Source organism: Physella acuta, unplaced genomic scaffold, assembly GCF_028476545.2.
Source record: "Physella acuta isolate Inbredline_101_S28 unplaced genomic scaffold, ASM2847654v3 ptg000305l, whole genome shotgun sequence".
Classification (NCBI taxonomy): domain Eukaryota; kingdom Metazoa; phylum Mollusca; class Gastropoda; family Physidae; genus Physella; species Physella acuta.
Genome location: NW_026731824.1, coordinates 170,565 through 196,443, shown reverse-complemented (window position 1 = coordinate 196,443; position 25,879 = coordinate 170,565). Strand labels below are relative to the sequence as shown.

The 25,879-nt window shown below is 34.8% G+C and overlaps 1 protein-coding gene across 1 annotated transcript; it reads left to right on the top strand.

The window, feature by feature from the left end:
• Positions 1–11,785: 11,785 nt before the first annotated feature.
• Positions 11,786–21,349, top strand: LOC131939956 (uncharacterized). Its single transcript, XM_059298484.1, has 5 exons — positions 11,786–11,924; positions 16,751–16,801; positions 17,436–17,554; positions 20,418–20,632; positions 20,865–21,349. Exons 1-5 carry the CDS (start codon positions 11,792–11,794, stop codon positions 21,106–21,108), a joined length of 762 nt encoding a protein of 253 aa, XP_059154467.1. The 5' UTR covers positions 11,786–11,791; the 3' UTR covers positions 21,109–21,349.
• Positions 21,350–25,879: the final 4,530 nt, after the last annotated feature.

Here is a 25,879-nt window from a genome sequence, read left to right as displayed (position 1 = left end):
ACAAACACAACACAAACACAACACAAACACAACACAAACATAACACAAGCACAACACCAACACAACACAACACAACACAACACAACACAAACACAACACAAACACAACACAAACACAACACAAACACAACACAAACACAACACAAACACAACACAAACACAACACAAACACAACACAAACACAACACAAACACAACACAAACACAACACAAACACAACACCAACACAACACAAACACAACACGAACACAACACGAACACAACACAAACACAACACAAACACAACACAAACACAACACAAACACAACACAAACACAACACAAACACAACACAAACACAACACAAACACAACACAAACACAACACAAACACAACACAAACACAACACAAACACAACACAAACACAACACAAACACAACACAAACACAACACAAACACAACACAACACAAACACAACACAAACACAACACAAACACAACACAAACACAACACAAACACAACACAAACACAACACAAACACAACACAAACACAACACAAACACAACACAAACACAACACAAACACAACACAAACACAACACAAACACAACACAAACACAACACAAACACAACACAAACACAACACAAACACAACACAAACACAACACAAACACAACACAAACACAACACAAACACAACACAAACACAACACAAACACAACACAAACACAACACAAACACAAACACAACACAAACACAACACAAACACAACACAAACACAACACAAACACAACACAAACACAACACAAACACAACACAAACACAACACAAACACAACACAAACACAACACAAACACAACACAAACACAACACAAACACAAACACAACACAAACACAACACAACCACAACACAACCACAACACAAACACAACACAAACACAACACAAACACAACACAAACACAACACAAACACAACACAAACACAACACAAACACAACACAAACACAACACAAACACAACACAAACACAACACAAACACAACACAAACACAACACAAACACAACACAAACACAACACAAACACAACACAAACACAGCACAAACACAACACAAACACAACACAAACACAACACAAACACAACACAAACACAACACAAACACAACACAAGCACAACACAAGCACAACACAAGCACAACACAAACACAACACAAACACAACACAAACACAACACAAACACAACACAAACACAACACAAACACAACACAAACACAACACAAACACAACACAAACACAACACAAACACAACACAAACACAACACAAACACAACACAAACACAACACAAACACAACACAAACACAACACAAACACAACACAAACACAACACAAACACAACACAAACACAACACAAACACAACACAAACACAACACAAACACAACACAAACACAACACAAACACAACACAAACACAACACAAACACAACACAAACACAACACAAACACAACACAAACACAACACAAACACAACACAAACACAACACAAACACAACACAAACACAACACAAACACAACACAAACACAACACAAACACAACACAAACACAACACAAACACAACACAAACACAACACTCTGATTAAAGTCGGTACAGCTACTGCCTTCAGTGTATAGTCCAGCCTGGATGGTCCTGTAGGCTGGCCAAGATATTCTCCAATGCTATTGATTCTCCAGTCTTACGTACTGTTTTACAGCAATATATATCAAAGTACTAATTTCAAATAGGCGATTTAACATACCTCGTAACCTATTAAAAAGAAAAGATCACACGTAAGATAAAATAGTTGTTGACATGTATGAAGCCAACCCCCCTCCACGCCTCCCAATTGTATGTGCGGTGGCTGGTAAAGTATTCATTTCAAAACAGCGACGGAATAAAAAGGGTTCTATTTTTGTAATACAACTTGCATTGAAAAAAAATGCATATCCCTACAACGTTAATATAAAAATGTATGGAGGGAAAACTAATCTTTGACATAAGATGCGGCCGCATGAATTTTACCAAATCTACCAGCGCCGAATCCAGTGGCGTAGCTACCATAAAGCTAGCGTAAACAAGGCATAGGGGCCCAAGGAAAACAGCGAACCTTTTTCCTCTTTTAGAAAGTTAACACTTTCACATCGGAATTTTAACATTTGTTTTATATAAATAATGTTTTTTTTTAAATGGCGATATATTTTCTTTTCTACTATAGAAATAAATAAAAGTTCCAAAAGGGCCCCCACTTTTCTTACTATACAAGCAGTGGCATTCAGTGGAGGGGGTGGGGTGCAGGGTGTTCCAAACAAGGCCCATCCTTAATAATAACATTGTCGCATTGTCGTACAAGCCTATACATAAACTTGAACGTTAACCCATTTGTGAGATTGGCATCCGGCACCCGTAAATTTACACGCATCTCTACAAATCTCAACGGACTGGGAAATTCCCCACCCCACAGACTTGCACCTCCCAATTATCTGCCCTTTCCGAAAGTCCAACATTTGTTTTTCTACTAATTTTTACCTTAATAACATTTCATGTGTTGATCTAAGAAATCTTTAATCAATACGGCGCAACTAACATTTTTTTTAACTGTTTGATTTTTATAATCGCCAAGAAACTTTGGAAAGTAGTTGAGAATACTTCATTCAGTGTTTTGTTTTAATAGACATTTTTCTGATAAGGTTCCTGAAAGAAACTCTATCTTTTGAAAACGTTTCTGTTATTAAAGTTTTATTTTATTTCGAGGTCAGTAAGGCCACTCAGTTTCCCAGTGGCTATTTTTTAACCTGGGGTCCGTTGATGGTTGTGCGGCGCAGCGAGTCTGCGCTACTACTTGATTCAGCTGTTAAATAGCAGAGACAAGTCAGCTGGCACCCCGGCGGTCGTATAACCCGGTGCGCCATGGCTTTCCTTATATTCGTTTTAATGAGCGCCATACACCAGGAATACGGAGCACTACTAAAATCGATTACTAAATAGAATTAAGGTTGTTTTCCAGCGCATCAGCAATACTAACGGTTGAGTGCCATGAGTTACAAAGCGGCTACCCAGGTGTAAGGAATCCGTTGATTGCGCGTCCTGAAGAGTAAAGGGCACTACTTATTCGACGATCAAACAGGGATGGCTTTCGATGCCACGGCGTACAAAAGACAGCAAAAAAAAAATATACAGCAGCGGCGTTGTTTACGTGTGAACTATCTCAGTTTAGAAAAGAAGGCGTTGATAACGCGTTGATGAAAACTTTACAAATTGTTTCGCTGCCCTAGTATGTGGGGTTAGATCACTAAAAAGTAACAACGCGGACGGGTACGCTAGTTACGTATACACATTTTTTAACATTCCCTTTTGTGATCGGGAAGGAGATTCTGATGTCTGTGGAGGAATTTTTTAATCTCATTATTTGCTCATTATGTTGATATTGATTTGTTATGAAACAAATTGTAGATATGACCATTGGGTCAGTAACTTCTAGGTATTGAACATACAGAAACGGTTCAAATGGATCTCAAGGAACTTTTTAAAAAAATCATTTTGCTAAACTAAAAGTATAAAAAACAGATCTCAATAAATCATAAGCATTTTTAAAAAAATTGTACTTAGTTTGTGGAATCAAAAGGTCAGGTGTTACCCTACGCGTTTACAAAGGGTGTCAACAATTTAGGATTTTCGGTGGGGTGTCACCCCTCGCTCACTAATCTCTTATTATTCTAGTTTAGACAGTAAGTTGTACAACGTTTTGTCAAGGTTTCACACACCTCTGCCCCGTCTTGTGATGCTACTGTGTTACTGTGTTTGGTTACTTAAATTTCAAATGAACTGTAAGCCTGTAACATTTTACAAAACTACAGAGTACTAGCAATAGTAGGCCAACATAATGATATTGTATAAATACACAATCAGGACGTATAGATTACAAAATGAACATAATTTTTATATTATTTAAAACCCTCCATCATAAGTACGAGTCGATTTCTTCGCTGCCCACATTAAACTCCGTTGTAGCCTGACGGCTGACGAAGGGACCCACTGATATTTTTTGCATAGGAGCCCGTAAATTCTAGCTACGCCACTGGTAATTTATTGATTCACCATTTTTTTTTAAATACAAGGTACAACTGTATTTTCGCGTGCTGCAAGGTTGTAGTCTGCCTGGTTGAAATCTGTTACATTATATTTGCAATTCTGTTAAAAAAAATTGTGTATTGACTAGTGTGGTTTTATTTTGGTTTTTTATTGCAGGCCTGCAGAGTTTTATATGGTCGCTTGCTGTATTAGTGTCACACGGTCGCTTTACATGCTTGACTTCTTGCCCGCTTCCTACGCTTGACAGCACTGTAATCTTCAAGTGGTGAATGGATTCGTGTGAACAAGTTATAAGCTGTGTTTCGTGTTCTCTCAAGATCACCATATATCAACCCCCCCTTCCCCCCCCCCCCCGTATAGTAATACCCTCGTCATTAGGCACACATAACTACTGCGAAAAAAAGTCAGTTTTTGCTAGGAAAAAAGTCACAATGGAAAAATTTTATCGGAAAAAATGTCACAGAAATAAAGTCACAAAAAAAAGTAAAAAAAAAAATATTTTCAAAAATATTTTGATTTATTTGTTGAAAATTATAAAAAAAAAAATTATGTTTATTGTTGCGGGTTGTATGTTTTGATAGCATATATTATTTATAGCCTTTAAAAGCATTATGGTTTTAAAACAATTGTAAGTAAAACACTCTAAGATAATTTACACAACAATCTCAACTTTTGTTAGTATTTAGTTAAATACGCGGAAGAGAAGCTAATTATAATTTTTTTTTTTAGGTACAACGTGTTTTGCATATCTTTTGCCGTAGGCTATTCTCTGGTTGGTCTCTCCTCAGTCGGCCTCAGTCACACAACATATTGTGTGTTGTGGACGTTTTGTGTCAATAACAGCCTTTGAGGATTGTCGGCTTTCTGTTTTGATCATATGCTTTGTTATGTAATGAGCGTGATACACGTGGGCAGTAAAGGTGGTTGCACTAATCATAACTATTGTTGCGATGAGTTGAGGGCAGCAAGTCAGATAAACTTACCATTTCACGATAGTTTAATGTGTGGTGGTGGGAGGAGTTAATGTTGCATGGGTGGCCCCCCGACAGGATGCGATTTGGCGCCCTGATTTCCCGTGAGGGCTATGGCGAATACATTCGTTCTAAACAGTGTGATAGACAATGGATAGGGTGGGGTGTTACAAACACTCACTAAATTGAAACAGGCATGTCCACCGGCGCCCTGGTAGGTTCGATTTGGCTGCAAACAAAAAATTTAGTTTCAACCCAAACTGAAATCCAAACTGTTTGGATTTTTTACTGACAAAAAGAAACACCCCAGTTAATAATCTAACCTTGGTTAATTTTTCTGATTATTAAAATAAAACGTATTACATGGCCCTCTGCGACCCATGTGAGCCTTTGGGGGCCGAAACAGACATTTTTATTTGCAGTCTAATCGCACCCTAACAGGGCGCCAGAGGACACGCCTGATTCAATTTAGTAAGCGTTTGTAACGCCCCATCCTATCCATTGTCTATCATACTGTTTAAACCGAACGTATTCGCCAGAGCGCTCACGGGAAAGACCATGGCAAAATTAAATCCCCTGCCCCACCACACCCTTACCCCTATTCCCCCCCCCCCCCACCCAAGAAACCTTCTCGGGAGTATTCATCAACTCCCTCAAGTTTTATGGCACCGGGATGAATTGCGTCGAAACGCAATAGTCTTTTATTTTTATATACCGTATATTGAGAAAAATCCCACCATTCCGTGGCGCCGCCCTTGCGAAATTAAGAATTAATTAAGAATTAAGACTAGCCCAGGACAGAGACGTCTGGAAAGCTCTTGTCAGCGGCCAATGTCCCAGTAGGGACGACAGGCAAACCTAACCTAAGCCATATTGAAAAGTTGTCGTGATAAAAGCTTTGATATATACTGAAATGTAAGCAATATAAATTTGATTGAATTTTTCTGTGTGCGCCCGTTTCTTTGTGCACAAATTTCTGTTTGCGCTTTTTCCGTTGCGCAATTTTTTTCTTGCACTATTTTACGTTGCGCATTTTTGAAGTTACGCATCTTTCTGGTCATTCTAACGGGATATCACAACTCAGCGTACTCATTTTTTATATTTTAAAAGCAGCGGTTTCTTTCTATAATGTTTTCTGAACTCGAACCTCATATGAAAAATAAATGAATGTATTATTACAGCTAACGCCAAACTAAAAATAAAGAGTTAGAATTATTCGCGTGCATTGTGATTTCCCAGTGTGCATTTTCTATGAGGGAAAATTAAAACAAAAAAATGTAACACTAAAACGTGTGTCTCGTACCCACACCATCTACAGCGTCACCATGGCACTGTCATCTCGGCCAGCTAGGCACCATTGAGTGAAAATATTTTGTATTATTTTATACACTCTCCGAGACCACTCTTCACTATAAAATAAATATACGCCAAATAAGTAATTTTTAATTAAATTATACGCTAATTTAGCCAATTCCCTTTCTAACAAACATACACACACACATACACACACACACACATATATATATATATACATACATATATATATATATATATATATATATATATATATATATATATATATATATATATATATATATATATATATATATATAATACTTAAGATCTGAAATAGTTTAGTTAAGAAACTAAATTTTTAATTGTGTGATTGACCTAGATTGACCTAGATTCTACATAAATTCTTCTTGTTAACCGAGAGACTAAACCTAGCTCAAGCCTAGTTAATCGGTAGTTCTAGATAAATTCATTGTATTCTCGAATTAGATTATCTGTGAAACATATCCTATTAAAAATTGATGATCGTGTTGGAACTTAATAGTAAAATAACAATCATAATTATCATTAAATTTAAAAACAAGGAAATTTTAGTTTTATAGTGCTTTTAAAGTTTAAATTGGCAACTATGGTCTAATATTCATTGGAAGCCATGTTTGTTGTGAAAATAAGTAAATAATTGACGTGTTTGTTATCAACTAAAATAATGCTCTGATCGAGTAATACAGTCAAACAAATTAATATATAAACTTATAAACAAATCAATTTTTGCCGTCAGTGTTTGTTATAGCATAAACGCAGGTAATAATAAGCCAAAATGAATATTGCCGCCAACGTTTGTTTTTACACACTAAAAAAATTTTATTTAAGAAAATGCTTTCTGTGTTAACATGCAAAATACCACTTTCCTTCCCTAAAAAAAAGTAAAGTTCCCTTTTTGAACCTTTCTACCATGGAGCACGTCAAGTAGTGTTACTTGTTTCTGAAACCTCGGCGTACAAGGGGAAAGCTTGATCTGCACTATACCCAGCCAACTTTCCCTAACGTGAGTTGGTTATCCATCAGAACTGGGTGAACGCAAGGACGATCTACTGGCTAAAACCTGGATTCGAACTCGAGACTTTCGGAATAACAGTGTACTGCTCTACCATTAGACCGCGTCGTCATTCTTTACATGCCAATGTGTTTAAATTTCATTGTTTTTGTAATTGTGCGAATCTTATTTTTCACTATTATTGCTCGAGCTGTTATACACATGTTTTTCCGTTCCGTAATCCTATGACATTTTATCATCTATACTTATACCATCATAGTCAATTTCCTTTTATTGGTGTCCAGTAATAAACTCCCTGGAAATAAACCAGCGAAATAAACCTCCTTGTATTTGCATGTAGACGTAAGTATTTTTTACTGTAACACATTTTTTTTTGTTAAATGTACTGCTGGATGTTTGGCTAATAACCACAAGACCCCTTCGTGTTGTGCTTTCATGTTTCAAGCTACTGACAAGGTTGGCTGATTTTTTCTGACACCGGCCTAATCCAGGTTAAATTGTTAGGATTAAATATTTGGTGCAGACAATCTTTATTTCGCATCTACTAAAGGTAAGTAAAACTTGAAAAATGTATTAACGTTTACACTTATGTTTAAAATTTTGTTGTTGCCAAATTGTTTTAACTTCAGTGATCTTTATAAACGGTAACTATTTCATTGTACAGTGTATTTTAAATATAAAGTATTTGTTTCTTACGAATTTTACAAATGTCTTAGCTGAAGGTCTTTATCTTACATTTTTTTCCATTGAAAATTTCGAAATGATTTAAAATAGACTTGGTTAATTATACTTGACTAAAATTCAAATATGCGGTAATAATACCAATAAATGTATTTGCGATATACCGTAACTATTAGACAAAATGTGTTTGTTAGCTTAGGGTAGATCGCAGTTTGTGTCAGGTTAACCTTTAAATCAGGTCAAACAAATTGTTAAAAATTAATTCACACATTTAGCTTCTTTTAAATAAAAAGTGTCTATAGTTACAGTGGCGGATTTAGGAGAGGGGGGTGAGGGTGATTGGGCAGCAGGCGGGAGATCCCGAATTTTAGGGACCCACAAATTTTCTTTTACAAACCATAGTAAATATCACTTAACAGCCTAATTGCTACTTTTTAAATAATAATTATTGCTTAGCGTTCAAATCACAAGCTTATTTTTCTAAGCCTAAAATAACATAGACCACAGTTCGCTCATGTCAATAATAGTGGATTTATTATGAGAGTTAAAAGAAACCCACGAACAGCAGCAGACTTCTGACAAATAAGTTTAGGGCATACGATTGTTCCCTATTTAAAATAAAGCGGGAGTGACCTCCCTTAAACTTTGAAGAATGTTCTACGAAGGATTTTAACTCGGTGTTTAGACATGATTTTATTCATTTTTCATTAATTTAAAAAAAATAGAATCTCGTAGAAAAATAAATTGCGCACCAAGTAAACAGCAAAAATGTGTGTAAAATAGTGTCGAATATTAGTACTTTATAAATTCATATGCGTTTTTGTCGTTATATGGGATTTTTTTTTTAAATTTGACCGAAGGCAGAGATGTAGATCTTTTAGATATATTAAATTTGATCTATTTATTTCAGACAAATACTCAAGTTGTAGGCTTTTGAAAAACCAAAAGTAGAATAACATCCACTTTTAATTAACTGAAATAGCTGAAAAGTTGATAGAGTAATATTAATTAGATGTAATACATATATATAAATTTCATCAACCTAGCAGTAACGGTACTCGGGTTTTTCGTGTTCACAGACATACACACATCTACACAGACACACGGACAGAATTGCAAAGCCCAGTTATTTTCGAATCGATTACACTTAAAACGCCAAAATTTTGATTTTTGCCCGATTAAAATAAATCTCCTATACTCCGTATATGATGAAGTGCTGAGTTGTAAAAACTGTAAAAAAATCATGTGATTTAATTTTTTTTTGCACGATTACAATACTATCTCTACACTATTTTTACGAGAAAGTAAAAAAGGCAGTAAAGTCATTTAGTCAGACAACGCCTGATATTGTAGTGAGGCAGTTACTAAAAATAAATTGCAAATGTTAGGCATTGGGTCTACACTGTTTATTATATCTCACTTGCAAGCATTCATACAAGCAGCATGTTCATGGGTTTCAAATTTGCTCTTACAAACAATAAATGTGATGCTTAACTAACAAGTTAGTTTCTTAAATAAAGGCCACTCAAAAAATATTACCCCCCCCCCACCCCCTCCCCCCTCTTCCCCAAGGTTTAGAGAATTAACAATACAACAACACATTTGAATGGTTGAAATGGGACTAGATCTAAATGTAAAAATGCAAATGGTTGAAAAATCAATATTCTAATAGATGTTTCTTATTTATACTAATAATGAATTTTTTTTAATTAGCTTTTGCACAATGCGGCTGACTTAGTATTTAATAGTGCGATTCAATGTTGGAAATCTAAACAAACTTGTGATAAATTCGAATATATCAGGAAACCAAGGTGATATGGTCTATTGTTTTTTATGTTATGTTTAAAATTTAAGATCTAAATCTTTTCGAATACTATAACCATTTTTGTCACATAAAATTAAGTATACAACTGCAAAAAAAGTGGGTTAAAAACAATTTCGGTTGTCATGAAAACCCGAATTAATCTATCTTAATACAACTAAAAGTCAAGTTTGTTTACATGTTTGAATATTTATTTTTTTGTTTGTTTGTTTGTCCGATCGAGTATTGTGATATGTTCGACTCTATCTGGAGAGCTGTAAAATAGTATGTAGGTAGAGAATATTTTTTTAATGCAGACAAACTGTTAATCACACATTTATTTAAAGACGTTAATTAATTTATTGATTTATTCATACGTAGAGTAACCCATTTTTTTTAAAAATGTTAAAACATTGACTAAACTTTGTGGGAATAGTGACGTCACAGGTTTTTGTTTACTCTTTAGTACAATAAAATGGCGGCGTCTATCGAAGAAAATTGTGTTCCCATTCAAAAGTTTAACGCGTTCTAAATCTAATTTTCTGTCGGTCATAACTTTAACAATACGTCCGTTTGCTGTATTTATTACGTTCCAACACTTATATCAATTTTCAACTGTCTTTTTTCATTTAGTTTTACAATAAATTTCTCTAGATCTAAAGATCAGCTGTCGAAGGAAAGTTATGAATCTAGCCTAGATCTAGATCTAGCCTAGATCTAGGTCACTAGACTCAATGTAAATTCTAGATCTAGACTTAATGTAAATTCTACATCTAGAATCTATTTCAGGCCTTAATTATTTTATATAAATCTTTGTTTGGCTAATTTAAGATAAAATTTAATTTGAAAGTTACTAGATTCTACTACTAGACTTAGATCTAGATCTATGCGCGGAGACTCAAAAGTATAGTATAAAAATTCATTTGTGACGTCACGAGTAAATAGCTAAGTTGGTAGCGTAGTCCGCTCTCATGCGGGTGGCACAGGTTCTAGACCAATATGTCAATGATATTTTTTTTCACTTTTTTTTTTAGATGTGAATGATAAAGTTGCCTATCTGAACTTGGCAGGATACAGGGCAGGTGAAGTAGAGTTCATCTGTTCCTTTGTCCTAAGCATATGAAAGGATAGTGTGGTCAGAGACATGCTCGGCTGGAATCGTTTTTTAAACGATAAAAACATGTTGTCTGAGACTTGGCGGGACACTGGGCAGGTGAAGTAGAGTTGAGTAGGTCACATGTGACGTCAGTATATGAAGGGATAGTCCGAAATCGGTGTTTTCGGTGTTTTTAAAAGATAAAAAACATATTTTTGAATGTGGGGTCTGTTTTTTGTGACGATAAGTGACACTGCAGTAGCGTAGTGAGGAGGGGGGGGGGGGCGGGAGGGGTAGGGGAGGCGTGGGGGGGGGGAAAGGGGATGCGGGTGGAGGGGGGAAGGGGGGGCGGGGGGGACACTTGTTGGGGCGCCACAATGGTTTGGAAAAAAAATAAATTGAAAGGTTGAGGGGGGTTCAAATCGAAAGTTTGAGTGGGGGGGGGTGCACATCAAAAGTTTGAGGGGGGGGGGGGGGGTTGCAAATCGAAATCTTGGGGGGGGGGTTCAAATCGAAAAGTTTGTCACCGGGCGCCGGGAAGGGTCGCTATGCCTCTGAGTGACAGACGTGATGTTTTTTGATGGATGACCCCCGAAACCCACAGTTATCCAACGGATGACGGGTATTCTAGTATTTTCTATTTATGCAACGTGTTTTCGTAATTATGATTTAATACTAATTTTTGTTTCTTTTAGGCAAATTCGTTCTCTATTATGATTTAATATAGTGAAACATCTGTAAGGTATACTCTTGTTTCATATCGTCTACTAAAGCAAATACATCTCGACAAAAACCAACCATGAACAGGAAACAATGTTTTCTTCAATTTTTCGCCCTGGTTGCCTTTACATCGATGGTAGTCATCGTCACTTTGTACACAGTGAATTACTTCAAAGTAGAACAACAGAAATTTACAGAGGTTGGGATTCAAGGTGATTAAGTATCTGTTTAAATTCCTTTTATACTATCAATTACAATCCGACGTTAGGGTTAATTAAATAAATAAACGCCCATCACTATGATCAAAGTCCGCGTTAATATTACCAAAACCTAATTTATTTTTGTCATTATTAAATAATAATATTTTATGTTGATGCAAATTGTGACGCTACAACTTTTTATTGATTGTTAAACATAGACTAACAGTGATGCAGCATTCAAGAGCTTACTACATTTTGCTAAATGTATTCCCGTTAGAGATGTGGCTTTACCCTCAAAAACAGTTGTATTTTAAGTGTTTGCTAATATTGTTAGTAGCGTCTACAACAAGCAAGAACAATCGGTGATGAATAACTAAATTAATTAAATTAAAATAGGTGTGCCTATATACCAAGATTGGAACTAGAAGAGGTATACTTAAAAAATAACTACATGCTATTGAGTTATCAAAACACCCAGTAGCTAAGCTATCACACAAATCGATAATATTTATGTACAGTATCTGCTTAATAAGTGTGTTGTTGCGAGGTTCAACATAACAAGTATAAGGTGTTCCTTGCTCTATCATTCGAGTAACTTGTCACTTAAATTATTCTTGGTTTGTTATTAATATGTTGTCATTGCCGAATTCCGCCGCATGGGGCAGATAATGTAGAGTTTATTTGTTTAAATTGCATATCTCCTTCCGATACGGCCTCGGGATTTCTGTCCAAATTATTTTTTAATGTATGGACCATTACGTTTTTGGTGTACTCACGATGTGTACCAGATTTGCTCTCCATCAGTCAAATATTATGCAAATTAGTAAATGTGTACACATTCATACATCGTGTCAAAGTAGAGTATAATGTTATTAAAAACCTTATAGGAAGCAAAGATATCGAAAACAATATAATTTGATAAAAAGATGATTGCTCAGAAAGAAATACACTGTTTAATAATGTTAATCTCAAAATTATATAATTTTAACTACAAATTCAGAAAAATAATTTTAAATTAGCTGATTTTTGGTATTTTTTTTATCTCCAAAAAAAATTTAAAAACAAATAATACATCCGAATATCATTCACATACACATTCGCATTCGAATTCGAGTTCGCGTTCGCGTTTAAGCTCAGGTTCACGTTCACGTTCACGTTAACCTTTACGTTCACGTTCACGTTCACGTTCACATTCACATTCACATTCCATGTTTGTGTTTGTGTTTGTGTTTGTGTTTGTGTTTGTGTTTGTGTTTGTGTTTGTGTTTGTGTTTGTGTTTGTGTTTGTGTTTGTGTTTGTGTTTGTGTTTGTGTTTGTGTTTGTGTTTGTGTTTGTGTTTGTGTTTGTGTTTGTGATTGTGTTTGTGTTTGTGTTTGTGTTTGTGTTTATGTTTGGGTTTGGGTTTGGGTTTGGGTTTGGGTTTGGGTTTAGGTTTAGGTTTAGGTTTAGGTTTAGGTTTAGGTTTAGGTTTAGGTTTAGGTTTAGGTTAAGGTTTAGGTTTAGGTTTAGGTTTAGGTTTAGGTTTAGGTTTAGGTTTAGGTTTAGGTTTAGGTTTAGGTTTAGGTTTAGGTTTAGGTTTAGGTTTAGGTTTAGGTTTAGGTTTAGGTTTAAGTTTAGGTTTAGGTTTTGGTTTAGGTTTCGGTTTCGGTTTCGGTTTCGGTTTCGGTTTCGGTTTCGGTTTAGGTTTAGGTTTAGGTTTAGGTTTAGGTTTAGGTTTAGGTTTAGGTTTAGGTTTAGGTTTAGGTTTAGGTTTAGGTTTAGGTTTAGGTTTAGGTTTAGGTTTAGGTTTAGGTTTAGGTTTTGGTTTTGGTTTAGGTTTTGGTTTAGGTTTAGGTTTAGGTTTAGGTTTAGGTTTAGGTTTTGGTTTTGGTTTAGGTTTAGGTTTAGGTTTAGGTTTAGGTTTAGGTTTAGGTTTAGGTTTAGGTTTAGGTTTAGGTTTAGGTTTAGGTTTAGGTTTAGGTTTTGGTTTAGGTTTAGGTTTAGGTTTAGGTTTAGGTTTAGGTTTAGGTTTAGGTTTAGGTTTAGGTTTAGGTTTAGGTTTAGGTTTAGGTTTAGGTTTAGGTTTAGGTTTAGGTTTAGGTTTAGGTTTAGGTTTAGGTTTAGGTTTTGGTTTTGGTTTTGGTTTTGGTTTTGATTTAGGTTTAGGTTTAGGTTTAGGTTTAGGTTTAGGTTTAGGTTTAGGTTTAGGTTTAGGTTTAGGTTTAGGTTTAGGTTTAGGTTTAGGTTTAGGTTTAGGTTTAGGTTTAGGTTTAGGTTTAGGTTTTGGTTTAGGTTTAGGTTTAGGTTTAGGTTTAGGTTTAGGTTTAGGTTTAGGTTTAGCTTTAGGTTTAGGTTTAGGTTTAGGTTTAGGTTTAGGTTTAGGTTTAGGTTTAGGTTTAGGTTTAGGTTTAGGTTTAGGTTTAGGTTTAGGTTTAGGTTTAGGTTTAGGTTTAGGTTTAGGTTTAGGTTTAGGTTTAGGTTTAGGTTTAGGTTTAGGTTTAGGTTTAGGTTTAGGTTTAGGTTAAGGTTTAGGTTTAGGTTTAGGTTTAGGTTTAGGTTTAGATTTAAATTTAGGTTTAGGTTTAGGTTTAGGTTCAGGTTCAGGTTCAGGTTGAGGTTCAGGTTGAGGTTCAGGTTCAGGTTCAGGTTCAGGTTTAGGTTTAGGTTTAGGTTTAGGTTTAGGTTTAGGTTTAGGTTTAGGTTTAGGTTTAGGTTTAGGTTTAGGTTTAGGTTTAGGTTTAGGTTTAGGTTTAGGTTTAGGTTTAGGTTTAGGTTTAGGTTTAGGTTTAGGTTTAGGTTTAGGTTTAGGTTTAGGTTTAGGTTTAGGTTTAGGTTTAGGTTTAGGTTTAGGTTTAGGTTTAGGTTTAGGTTTAGGTTTAGGTTTAGGTTTAGGTTTAGGTTTAGGTTTAGGTTTAGGTTTAGGTTTAGGTTTAGGTTTAGGTTTAGGTTTAGGTTTAGGTTTAGGTTTAGCTTTAGGTTTAGGTTTAGGTTTAGGTTTAGGTTTAGGTTTAGGTTTAGGTTTAGGTTTAGGTTTAGGTTTAGGTTTAGGTTTAGGTTTAGGTTTAGTTTAGGTTTAAGTTTAGGTTTAGGTTTAGGTTTAGGTTTAGGTTTAGGTTTAGGTTTAGGTTTAGGTTTAGGTTTAGGTTTAGGTTTTGGTTTTGGTTTAGGTTTAGGTTTAGGTTTAGGTTTAGGTTTAGGTTTAGGTTTAGGTTTAGGTTTAGGTTTAGGTTTAGGTTTAGGTTTAGGTTTAGATTTAAATTTAGGTTTAGGTTTAGGTTCAGGTTCAGGTTCAGGTTCAGGTTCAGGTTGAGGTTTAGGTTCAGGTTCAGGTTCAGGTTCAGGTTCAGGTTCAGGTTCAGGTTCAGGTTTAGGTTTAGGTTTAGGTTTAGGTTTAGGTTTAGGTTTAGGTTTAGGTTTAGGTTTAGGTTTAGGTTTAGGTTTAGGTTTAGGTTTAGGTTTAGGTTTAGGTTAAGGTTTAGGTTTAGGTTTAGGTTTAGGTTTAGGTTTAGGTTTAGGTTTAGGTTTAGGTTTAGGTTTAGGTTTAGGTTTAGGTTTAGGTTTAGGTTTAGGTTTAGGTTTAGGTTTAGGTTTAGGTTTAGGTTTAGGTTTAGGTTTAGGTTTAGGTTTAGGTTTAGGTTTAGGTTTAGGTTTAGGTTTAGGTTTAGGTTTCGGTTTCGGTTTCGGTTTAGGTTTAGGTTTAGGTTTAGGTTTAGGTTTTGGTTTTGGTTTAGGTTTAGGTTTAGGTTAAGGTTTAGGTTTAGGTTTAGGTTTAGGTTTAGGTTTAGGTTTAGGTTTAGGTTTAGGTTTAGGTTTAGGTTTAGGTTTAGGTTTAGGTTTAGGTTTAGGTTTAGGTTTAGGTTTAGGTTTAGGTTTAGGTTTAGGTTTAGGTTTAGGTTTAGGTTTAGGTTTAGGTTTAGGTTTAGGTTTAGGTTTAGGTTTAGGTTTAGGTTTAGGTTTCGGTTTCGGTTTAGGTTTAGGTTTAGGTTTAGGTTTTGGTTTTGGTTTAGGTTTAGGTTTAGGTTTAGGTTTAGGTTTAGGTTTAGGTTTAGGTTTAGGTTTAGGTTTAGGTTTAGGTTTAGGTTTAGGTTTAGGTTTAGGTTTAGGTTTAGGTTTAGGTTTAGGTTTAGGTTTAGGTTTAGGTTTAGGTTTAGGTTTAGGTTTAGGTTTAGGTTTAGGTTTAGGTTTAGGTTTAGGTTTAGGTTTAGGTTTAGGTTTAGGTTTAGGTTTAGGTTTAGGTTTAGGTTTAGGTTTAGGTTTAGGTTTAGGTTTAGGTTTAGGTTTAGGTTTAGGTTTAGGTTTAGGTTTAGGTTTAGGTTTAGGTTTAGGTTTAGGTTTAGGTTTAGGTTTTGGTTTTGGTTTTGGTTTTGGTTTTGGTTTCAGGTTTAGGTTTAGGTTTAGGTTTAGGTTTAGGTTTAGGTTTAGGTTTAGGTTTAGGTTTAGGTTTTGGTTTTGGTTTAGGTTTAGGTTTAGGTTTAGGTTTAGGTTTAGGTTTAGGTTTAGGTTTAGGTTTAGGTTTAGGTTTAGGTTTAGGTTTAGGTTTAGGTTTAGGTTTAGGTTTAGGTTTAGGTTTAGGTTTAGGTTTAGGTTTAGGTTTAGGTTTAGGTTTAGGTTTAGGTTTAGGTTTAGGTTTAGGTTTAGGTTTAGGTTTAGGTTTTTTGGTTTAGGTTTAGGTTTAGGTTTAGGTTTAGGTTTAGGTTTAGGTTTAGGTTTAGGTTTAGGTTTAGGTTTAGGTTTGTGTTTGTGTTTGTTTTTGTGTTTGTGTTTGTGTTTATGCAGGTGCATGTGCATGTGTAAGTATTTGTTTACATGAAATCGTCAATTGTCTATTTTATCATTATTACTAATACTTTTTTTTTAGATTCTTTTGTTTTTGAAAATAAGCAGAAGAGATCTTATGGTTTTGGATCAGGTAATTCATTGATTAAATAATATTTTTTGTAATGTTTACTTAAGAATGAATAGTAATTTCTGGTATCGAAAAAAATGAAAGTGACACTTTAAAATTGGTTAAAATCAATAAGTACGGCCTTACAAAAAGAAATACTTCGAAAAAGATACTTTAAAAAAACAGTTTATAATAATCAACATTTGGATGATTGTTGATTGATTTTACTCTAAATTTATAGATAAAATATTGTTATTTCAGTTTTTATAAACACACATTTTTAACAAACTTTATGAGAAAATCAAATAATTATTAAAAATTTTTAAATATCTTTTATAATAGACAGCAGGGTCTTAAAAGTAAATACTAAAATTTACCTATTTCTCATATAATTTATACTTTCATGTTATATTTTCACATTTAAAAACTTCATACATAAGTAAAGTTACAAAAAATAAGGTGTCTCGTCTTTTTTCTTGAGCAAATTTCAACTAAATTTGTCTTTAAAATCGTTTTTTATTACAAAACACAAACGAATATACAATAATATTATACATGATGTAGAAATTATTTTCGGAATAATTGATTAAAAATAGCATAAATTCGAACTTCTAACATTGCAATTAATTTAAATTAGTGAGGACATTGTAAAATGCAGGACCTCTGGCTTTTGTGCGGAAACACGGTCGAGTGAACAGATTGGTGGGGCTGGATTTGGACAATATGACCACAACAGAGCTGTTATTGACCATACACAGTCATTTGGATAACATTGATGTAAGTAAACAAGTTTAATTACAGGAAACCCCCTGAAAAATAAATTAATTCCCGGAAACAAACCATCTGACATAAACCCCCCGGACATAAACCCCCTGGACAAACTCTCCCGTGACTTAAACCCCTCCAAAAAAAACCCCTTGACATAAACTCTCCAAGACAATATCCCCCCCTCCCACCACCCTCGGATTGATATTTATGTAAAGAAATACTAATACTAACAAAAATTAGCCATAAGAAGATGTATAGTTTATATATAATTTTGAATATAATTTATTCAATTTATATTTTACAAACAAAACAGTTTCTGCTTAAAAGAATGTCATTTGGCCGTCAAAGCGTGACAATACTTATATTAAATGAAAGAGCGGGTTTTTATGCTAAGAATTCTGCCTGCTTTAGCTTTTGTGCCAAATCATTAGTAAAGCCTTTGACCAATTAAAATATTATTTTCCTAGAACCATCACCAACTGCAGATTATTTCGATGACTACTGTCACAACGTCAGGATCGGAGATAAACAGTTTTTTTCCCACATACTATATATAATAACACATGCATGCACAAAAAAAAAAAAAAACAACAACAAAACAACACAAAATTTCCCACTCAAATATCGGATGCTACTATCCTAATATTTGGAAATCCGTTAACTTTAGAAAAACAAAAACTTTTTCTAATATTCTATTATAACACAACGGGGTATGCCAACTAGGGATACCTGTTCATTCAAACCATACACACGCATAAATTGTTAGCAGCCCTTGAATTGCAACTGCTGTTCAAGGTTTTTAATGATTTAAACGACATCAGAGTATTTTCAATCGCTCTTGATAAATTAAAACTTTATAATAATTTTCAATTTTAATAAAATGCTCGCTTTTTTTACTTTCTCTCATACAAAGAATAGAAAAAGTATTGTTATCTTGCAAAATAAACCGGGAGCGATCTCCCCTAAACTTTCTCGAATATTCTTATATAAAACAACAGGGGATGGGAACTCGGGCTATAGACATGATTTTTAATCCATTTTAAATAGGCCTACTTAAAGTTTTAAAAATAGAATAAAATCTCACACCAAGTGAACGCCAAATAAAAAAAGTGCATAATAGTGCGTATTATTATTAGTACTTTAAAAATTTACATTCGTTTTTTGAGAAATCGGAAGTAGCGTAAATTACTACTTCCTGTCAACGGAAATTACTGAAAATTTAACAGAAGGTAGAAAATTAGATCTTTTACTAACATGTGAAATTTCATTTATCTATCTGAAATAGTACTCAAGTTATAGGCTTTTGAAAAATTCAAAGTAGAAAAAGTACCACTTCAGGTTATCTGAAATCGCTCAAAAGTTGATATGGATCTACGATTTTGATAAAATACTTATATAGGAAATTTCATCAACCTAGCTGTAACGGTACTCAAGTAATCGTGTTTACACACACACACACAGTTACACAGACACACAGACATACGGACAGGATTGCAAAGCCCAATTTTTCAGAATGGATTACGCATAAAACCTCTTAATTTTGATAAATCTGGATTGATAATTTTTGCCCGATTAAAATAAGTCCTCTATACTTCGGATGTGATGAAGGACTGAGGTGTAATACGGTGAAAATTGTTAAAATTTCAAGAGATTTTTTTGCACGATTACAATGCTCTCTCATTACTTCGTATATACGAGAAAGTAAAAAAAGAATCGAGATGTTTATAAATCTTGACGTTTCATACCTCCATGAGTAGGAAAAACATAGTTTTGCCATCTTGTCCGTATGTCTGAGTGTTTGTGTGTGTCTGTAAACAAAATAACTTGAGTATCGCTACGGCTAGGTTGATGTAATTTCTTATATAAGTATTTTATCAAATTTGTAGTTCTGTTATGTATTCAGCAATTTCTGATAACCGGAAATGGAACTTTTTCTACTTTCAATTTTTAAAAAGCCTATAACTTGAGTACTATTTCAGATAGATATATGAAAATTTCACATATAAGTAAAAGATCTAATTCTCTGCCTTCTATTAAATTGTGAGTAACTTCCGTTGACCGGAAGTAGTAATTTACGCTCTTTCCGTTTTCATGTGTATTTATGAAGTACAAATAATATTTCGCACTATTTTACACATTTTATTTGGCGTTCACTTCGTGAACATTTCTTTTTTCTACGAGATTCTATTCTATTTTAAAAAGTTTAAGTAATTAAAAAGGGATTAAAAATATTGCCTATATCCCGAGTTGTCATTATATAAGAATATTCGAGAAAGTTTAGGGGAGATACTACCGGTTTATTTTTATTTGTTTTGCTTTTAATTAATATTTTAGTTCTCTTCATCATTGGTATGTCCTTATATAAACGGCAATCAGGGAGGGAGACGTGGGGGAAGGGATAGTTTCTAAGGGTTTTACGTCGCAGGGTGTTTGTGTCCAGGCGGGGGGGGGGGTATATGACGTGGGTTTATGTCCGACGGTTAATGTCGGGCGGTTTATGTCCGGGAAGCTTATGTCCTTTAGGTTTATAACCTAGGGCCCGACTGAAAATTCAAGGATCATTTTGATCATTGCGGCTATAGGAAATACATCAGTAAACGTAATTTACTGCTAAGATAAGAAAATTATTAAAACCTATTACGTATGTAGGAAGTCGTACCAGAAAGTCAAGAGATTGAATCCTAGTTCAAGTCTGTTTAACTCCATTTGTCCACCCAGCTCTGACTGGTACACGACACACGTTAGGTAGAGAAGAGGTGGGTGGATGTATTGCTCACCATAATATACTTTCGTATGCCAAGTTCAATGAGGTTATAAAGGGAACTTGTACAACTTTACCAACATTTTTTTTTGTTTTGTTTTTTATACCCAGACGATTTGTGAAAGAAAAGTGCGTATGGGTAACCTTGGAGACGGAGGGTGGGAGATTTGTGACGACCCGGATGTGCGCCCCACGGCGCCCTGTATCATCTATTCTTACGGGATTAACTACGATTTCTCGTTTGACGATGACGCAGCCAGAGTGTACGGCTGCCATGTTTATTCTTTTGATCCTAGCATGGCCAGAATGGGGAATCAGGTCAACAGGTAAATGCAATGGTGGTGCAGAGCTAGAAAAAATGATAAAAATTGTAGCTAATTAGTGGTCATTTTATACTTGGATTGTCAGGACAAGTTATTGTGCTAAGTTGATGCCTCGATGATTGCTACTGTATTAAGATTTGTTAGCACTCTTTGTAATTTGATAATCTACCATTTTATGATAAGCTATGCTTAATTGATGATAGCTTTTAAAAAAAATAATTATTTACGTTTGAAGGTCAGAGTTTGTCCACTTTTATAGAGTTGGATTGGGTTCAAAAACACAAGTTGTCAAAAATTGGACGCTCTACACTCACGAAGATCTGAGAAAAATGCTCGGACATCAGGACAAAATCATAGACGTTATTAAGATGGACATAGAACAGTATGAGTGGAATGCAATTCCCGAAATGATAACCACTGGTCAGTTATCCCAAGTGCGACAACTCCTGGTGGAGTATCACCTCTCTTACTTATATTGATCTCGTTTGCTCCCACAGCTTAAAACAATGCAGCTTTTGGAAAATGCTGGATTTAAACGATTTTTGTCACATAAAAATGCAAATTGGGATATAAAGATACCGGATTTTCCCACCTTAAGAAGTAAATGTTATGAGGTCCATTACATTCGCAGGTAGATTCAGAGCATGTAGTAAAAAGACATCGCTCTGTTCTTGGAAAGTTTTAACTCATAGATTGTTCTTTCCTCTTAAAGGAATATGCTTTGTATTCTATAATGTATGTATGCTATTAATTAAAAAATTAACCAATTTTCCCCAATCTTACAAGTTCTCTACGAAATGTTTTATATCAATCATCATATTTTGGCATCATTGGAAAGCTGGATTTCTCATATATTTGATAATCTTAAATTTCATCATCACGAAAACACCCAACGATTACTATCGCATTTGCAGTTTACACGGATATTGTATTTTCGTCACCTACTTTTCTTTACTTTTGTCTGTTTTTCTCAGTTCGCGGGTTTTTAACACTTAAAAGCCCACTACGTTTTTTTTTTGTTAAACAATGCCCACCATATTTTCAGTAATTGTTCTTTATGCAAAAATACATTTGTCACGGGGAATTGTGAAGACTTTCATAAAAAAAACGTCTGTGGTAAATAAGTTTTTGAATAATATTTTTGAAACTTTTGAATACTAAAAAAGGTACACCTTTTTAGAACTTGTAAAGTTCTTACTAGTAGCAATTTCAAAAAGATGTATTGATAAAAGTTTTAATATATACTGAAATATACTGAAATATAAGCAGTTTAAATTTGATATATGTAAGCGCATAAACAAAAAAAACCCTACCATTTTTAAAAGTACCGAAAAATTCGAAATGGCGGAGGTTTTTATTTTTTTGCTTTCCTTGACAACCAACAATTTTCAACCCTATTTTTGCTATTTAATATTTACTTTTATGTGCCAAACAAGGTGAAGTATTCAAAAGGCTTTAGATCTTAAATTCCTCTCACCACACTAAAATAATCTTTTTTAGGTAGCCATAAAACTGATGACGCAGTTACTTTGAGTTTGTCTTTAATAATGACGCAAAGTCTCCCATTTCTTACTCTCAGAAGTCGCTACATAAGTTTTATTTCAAAACAATTTTGTCGTTAAAATTAATATTAATCAAGATAAAACTTAGTTTTACGGAAATAAATAACCATGATTAGTTGTAAATAATGTTAATAAATAAACTACAAAACGGTCTGTCTAGAGGATCACACAGTCCTGGACCCCCCTGTCACAATCAGGGTTTCTTACAGACATTTTGTCTTTGGGGGTACTAGACAAGTTGGGGGTGGGGGAAACACTTAAATTTACGAGGGGCAGACAGTGGTTAAAGTATATATTTACTTTCTCTTATACCAAAGAAAATGACATGTCAACTGTTTTCGGCGTTTTACACATTCCAGTTTAATCTTATAGAGAAAGTAAAGGATGCTTTGTAATCGTACAAAACTCTTAATCGAGATTTTGACAAATTTTAACGTTTTATAACCTTTTGAAGCCGGAAAGCTTAGTTTTGCAACCCTGTCAGTCTGTCAGTGTGTATATAAACACGATAACTTAACTAACTTTTCAGTTCAGTTGAACATATTTTTTTATAAGTGTTAGGGGAGAACCGAGAGGTGATCTTATTCACACAGTTAATGCATTTATTTATCTTCATTTTGACGTAACAAATATATTATATGTAAAAGCAAAAGCAAAAGACACAACACAAATAAGACCTGGCCAGTCTATCATATTCAAGGAAACATCACTTGAATTCCTAATACAAATAAAAAATGACAACAAATCCTTAAACTTACAACGCCATACAGAATTATTCACCTTGGTTACATAACATTAAAAAAAACATGTAAGTGTGAATAATGAACCGACATTTACATAACTCAAATTTACACAGGTAAACGTCATTTCCTCAGGTCCTACACTACCGCTCTGTTTAGGTAATCTCAGAATTACACTCGTAAATGTTACTTCTTCTAATTCTAATTTCATTTCTCGCACTGTTACATAATCTCAGAATCACACTTGTCAATGTAATTATTACTAGTCTTAATTTTATTTCTTGCACTGCTAATTAATGCCAAAATCTCATTTGAAAATGCTAATATCCCTAGTTCTGATTCCACTAATCCTTGGTTTAAATCCTTCTAAAAATGAGTACTCAGCGATACTCAAAACAACCTAGTTTGACACTAGAACAGCAGCAATATTTCCAATCAAGGAAACAAGACATCGGACATCTGGTACAAACATCGTACTCAAGTGGCAAGAGGGTTTTCAACCACTGGAGAAAAAGACATCGGCCTCTGGTACAATATCTGGCCACACATACCACAACCATCTAGGCCACAGCAAATAACCATAATAGCCACAAGAACGAAGCACGTAATATTTACAAGAACTCGACGTTCGGCCGCTGGTGTAAACACCAGGCCATATCAACAATACATCAGCTGGGCCACTGCAGCCAGCCCTAAGGCTGTTACCATAAGGCCTCGAATAGCCTCTAGCCATGGCTAAGTGTGTGTAAGAGACCTCACACTATCCAACCTCCCTCTTTTATAGGCTGATTCCAACCAAACTTTTCCCCATCCTTTCAAACCATCCGCTTGACCCTATCTGACACATAAATTAAGGGAGGCGGCCATTGGGGAGACAGGACATTAAATCGAAATATAAAAAAATGCTCACACCTAGGGTCCGGTCACGCCGGTCTCCGGCTGCAGTCCATGACTGTGAAAGCTCATAAATTATTCTTGACACACTAGCAGACCCCCGCCCGTGAGAACCGGGCGCCGTTCCACTTTTGGAACGCTTGAGAAAAAAATTGCTAAAATGTATTAACAACAATTTAAAACACAAATTATGTTTCCATTTGTTTGGAAATGGTTGAACTATTGAATTTGTGTATGTTTTGTGAAAAAAATTAATTTAGAAAACAATTTAAAAAACGGCTTAGCAAGATTTATCAGAATGGCGGAATAAAAAGAAAACACGCACACGAATAAGTGCATATCTTCTTAAATATTAATATTTTAAGTGAAAAATACATTTTAAAATTGCAGCAGTACCATCGTTCTATCCAATACAAATTTTAGAGTAACATTTTTTTAAACTACTTTGTTATATCAAGTGTATAACAAGCTTACAATAAATGGGACGCTAGCATCGAATGCCCCAATGTAGATTGTTGCACACAAATCCCGTTTATAGGACACTAGCAAGAAACACAGACGTAAATGTTTATGTTAAATGGTTATTTATGGTGAAACAATGGTTATCTATGTTAACTAAGGGGTGTGAAGTAGTATTTTTACATTTGTGATTATGACCTTGACCTATAAATTATATATATATTATTGTATAAAATATTGAAATTGAATTTTTTTCGAAACATTTACATTTTTTATTTCTTTGGCTTTGGAAAACCTTTGAATATAATTATTTAGTATTGCTGTGAATTCCACAGACACGTGGCTTAGAATTATAACAAACGAATATGCCACAGTACACTTTGGAGGATCGGTCGTACAGTTACGTGTTCCCTATTTAACAGTCGAAGGGGAGCAACGAGTCTCAGAATTCATTAAAATGTGAAGTTTTGCATATATTTTACACTACAGTTTGTGTAATGGATTTTAGTGTTTGCGGAAGCGGGTGGTATATTGACTGTAAAATAAAGATAATCGTACCGCAGCTACAGTATTTTTCTTTTTCAAAACAAATATCAAGGAAAAAATGCAAGAAAAAAAAATTAAAAATTAAAAAAAAATATTAATTATGGTCGGCAGTGCCCACCCCCTCCTCCCACTGCGAAGTCTGGCGGCATTGTAGTTCCGCCCCTGGTTGGTGGTCTATGTGTCGGAACACTATATGTCGACGACCAATTTGTCGGGAGCCTATTTGGCAGAAATCAATATGTATGGGTCCTTTCGTCAGGGCTATTTTGGCTGGATTGTACTATTAATTCGTTAGAAGTAAAACATATTAAAATGTATATTTATAATTGCCTACATTTGAATTGTAATTTTATTCTATGGAGGATAACCCACTAACATCAACAATGGACTCGGTTATGATTGGTATTTTTCCACATTGATTTAAGCGGCGTATATTATCTGCATCTATTAAATCCTGCTTGGCCATCTCTTTATAAACATGTATTTTCTCAAACGCACCCGATATAAAACAACACGAGCACGCAGTCGTCGAAAGCTGTAACTGTATTTTAACCAGCGTAGCGAGGTCGGGTATAACCCGGTGCGGCACTTAATGGTGTCACCCCCCCCCCCCCAGAGGCATAGAGACCCTTCCCAGGGACAAACTTTCAAATTTTCGATTTACACCCCCCTCAAACTTTCGATTTGCACCCCCCCCTCGAGTTTTTCTCTATATATTTTGCTATTTTTTGCCTTGGTGTCACCCCCCTAAATGGTGTCACCCGGTGCGGTCCGCACCCCTCGCCCCCCCCCCCTCGCTACGCCCTTGATTTTAACAGCTCCCATTTTTGGGCTCCAACATCTTCTTGCCTACTGACTGAAGTTATTTCTGATGCATATCTTAATATAGATCTAAATATTCTTGATGATAAGTGATCACAAGACAAATGACCTGAGAAATATATGAGATAAAATATATCAGACAAAAATTGGGATATATATCTAAAACAATATATCTCACATTTATTGCGGCCTTCCATTACGAGATGTGCAAACCGTTTATATCTAGT

Excerpts from the sequence above, each read along its gene's own strand:
- LOC131939956 (XM_059298484.1), top strand. The coding sequence starts at position 11,792 with ATGAACAGGAAACAATGTTTTCTTCAATTTTTCGCCCTGGTTGCCTTT. Across the intron at positions 11,925-16,750 it reads TACAGAGGTTGGGATTCAAG|ATTCTTTTGTTTTTGAAAAT; the intron begins GTGATTAAGTAT and ends CTTTTTTTTTAG. Across the intron at positions 16,802-17,435 it reads ATCTTATGGTTTTGGATCAG|GACCTCTGGCTTTTGTGCGG; the intron begins GTAATTCATTGA and ends TGTAAAATGCAG.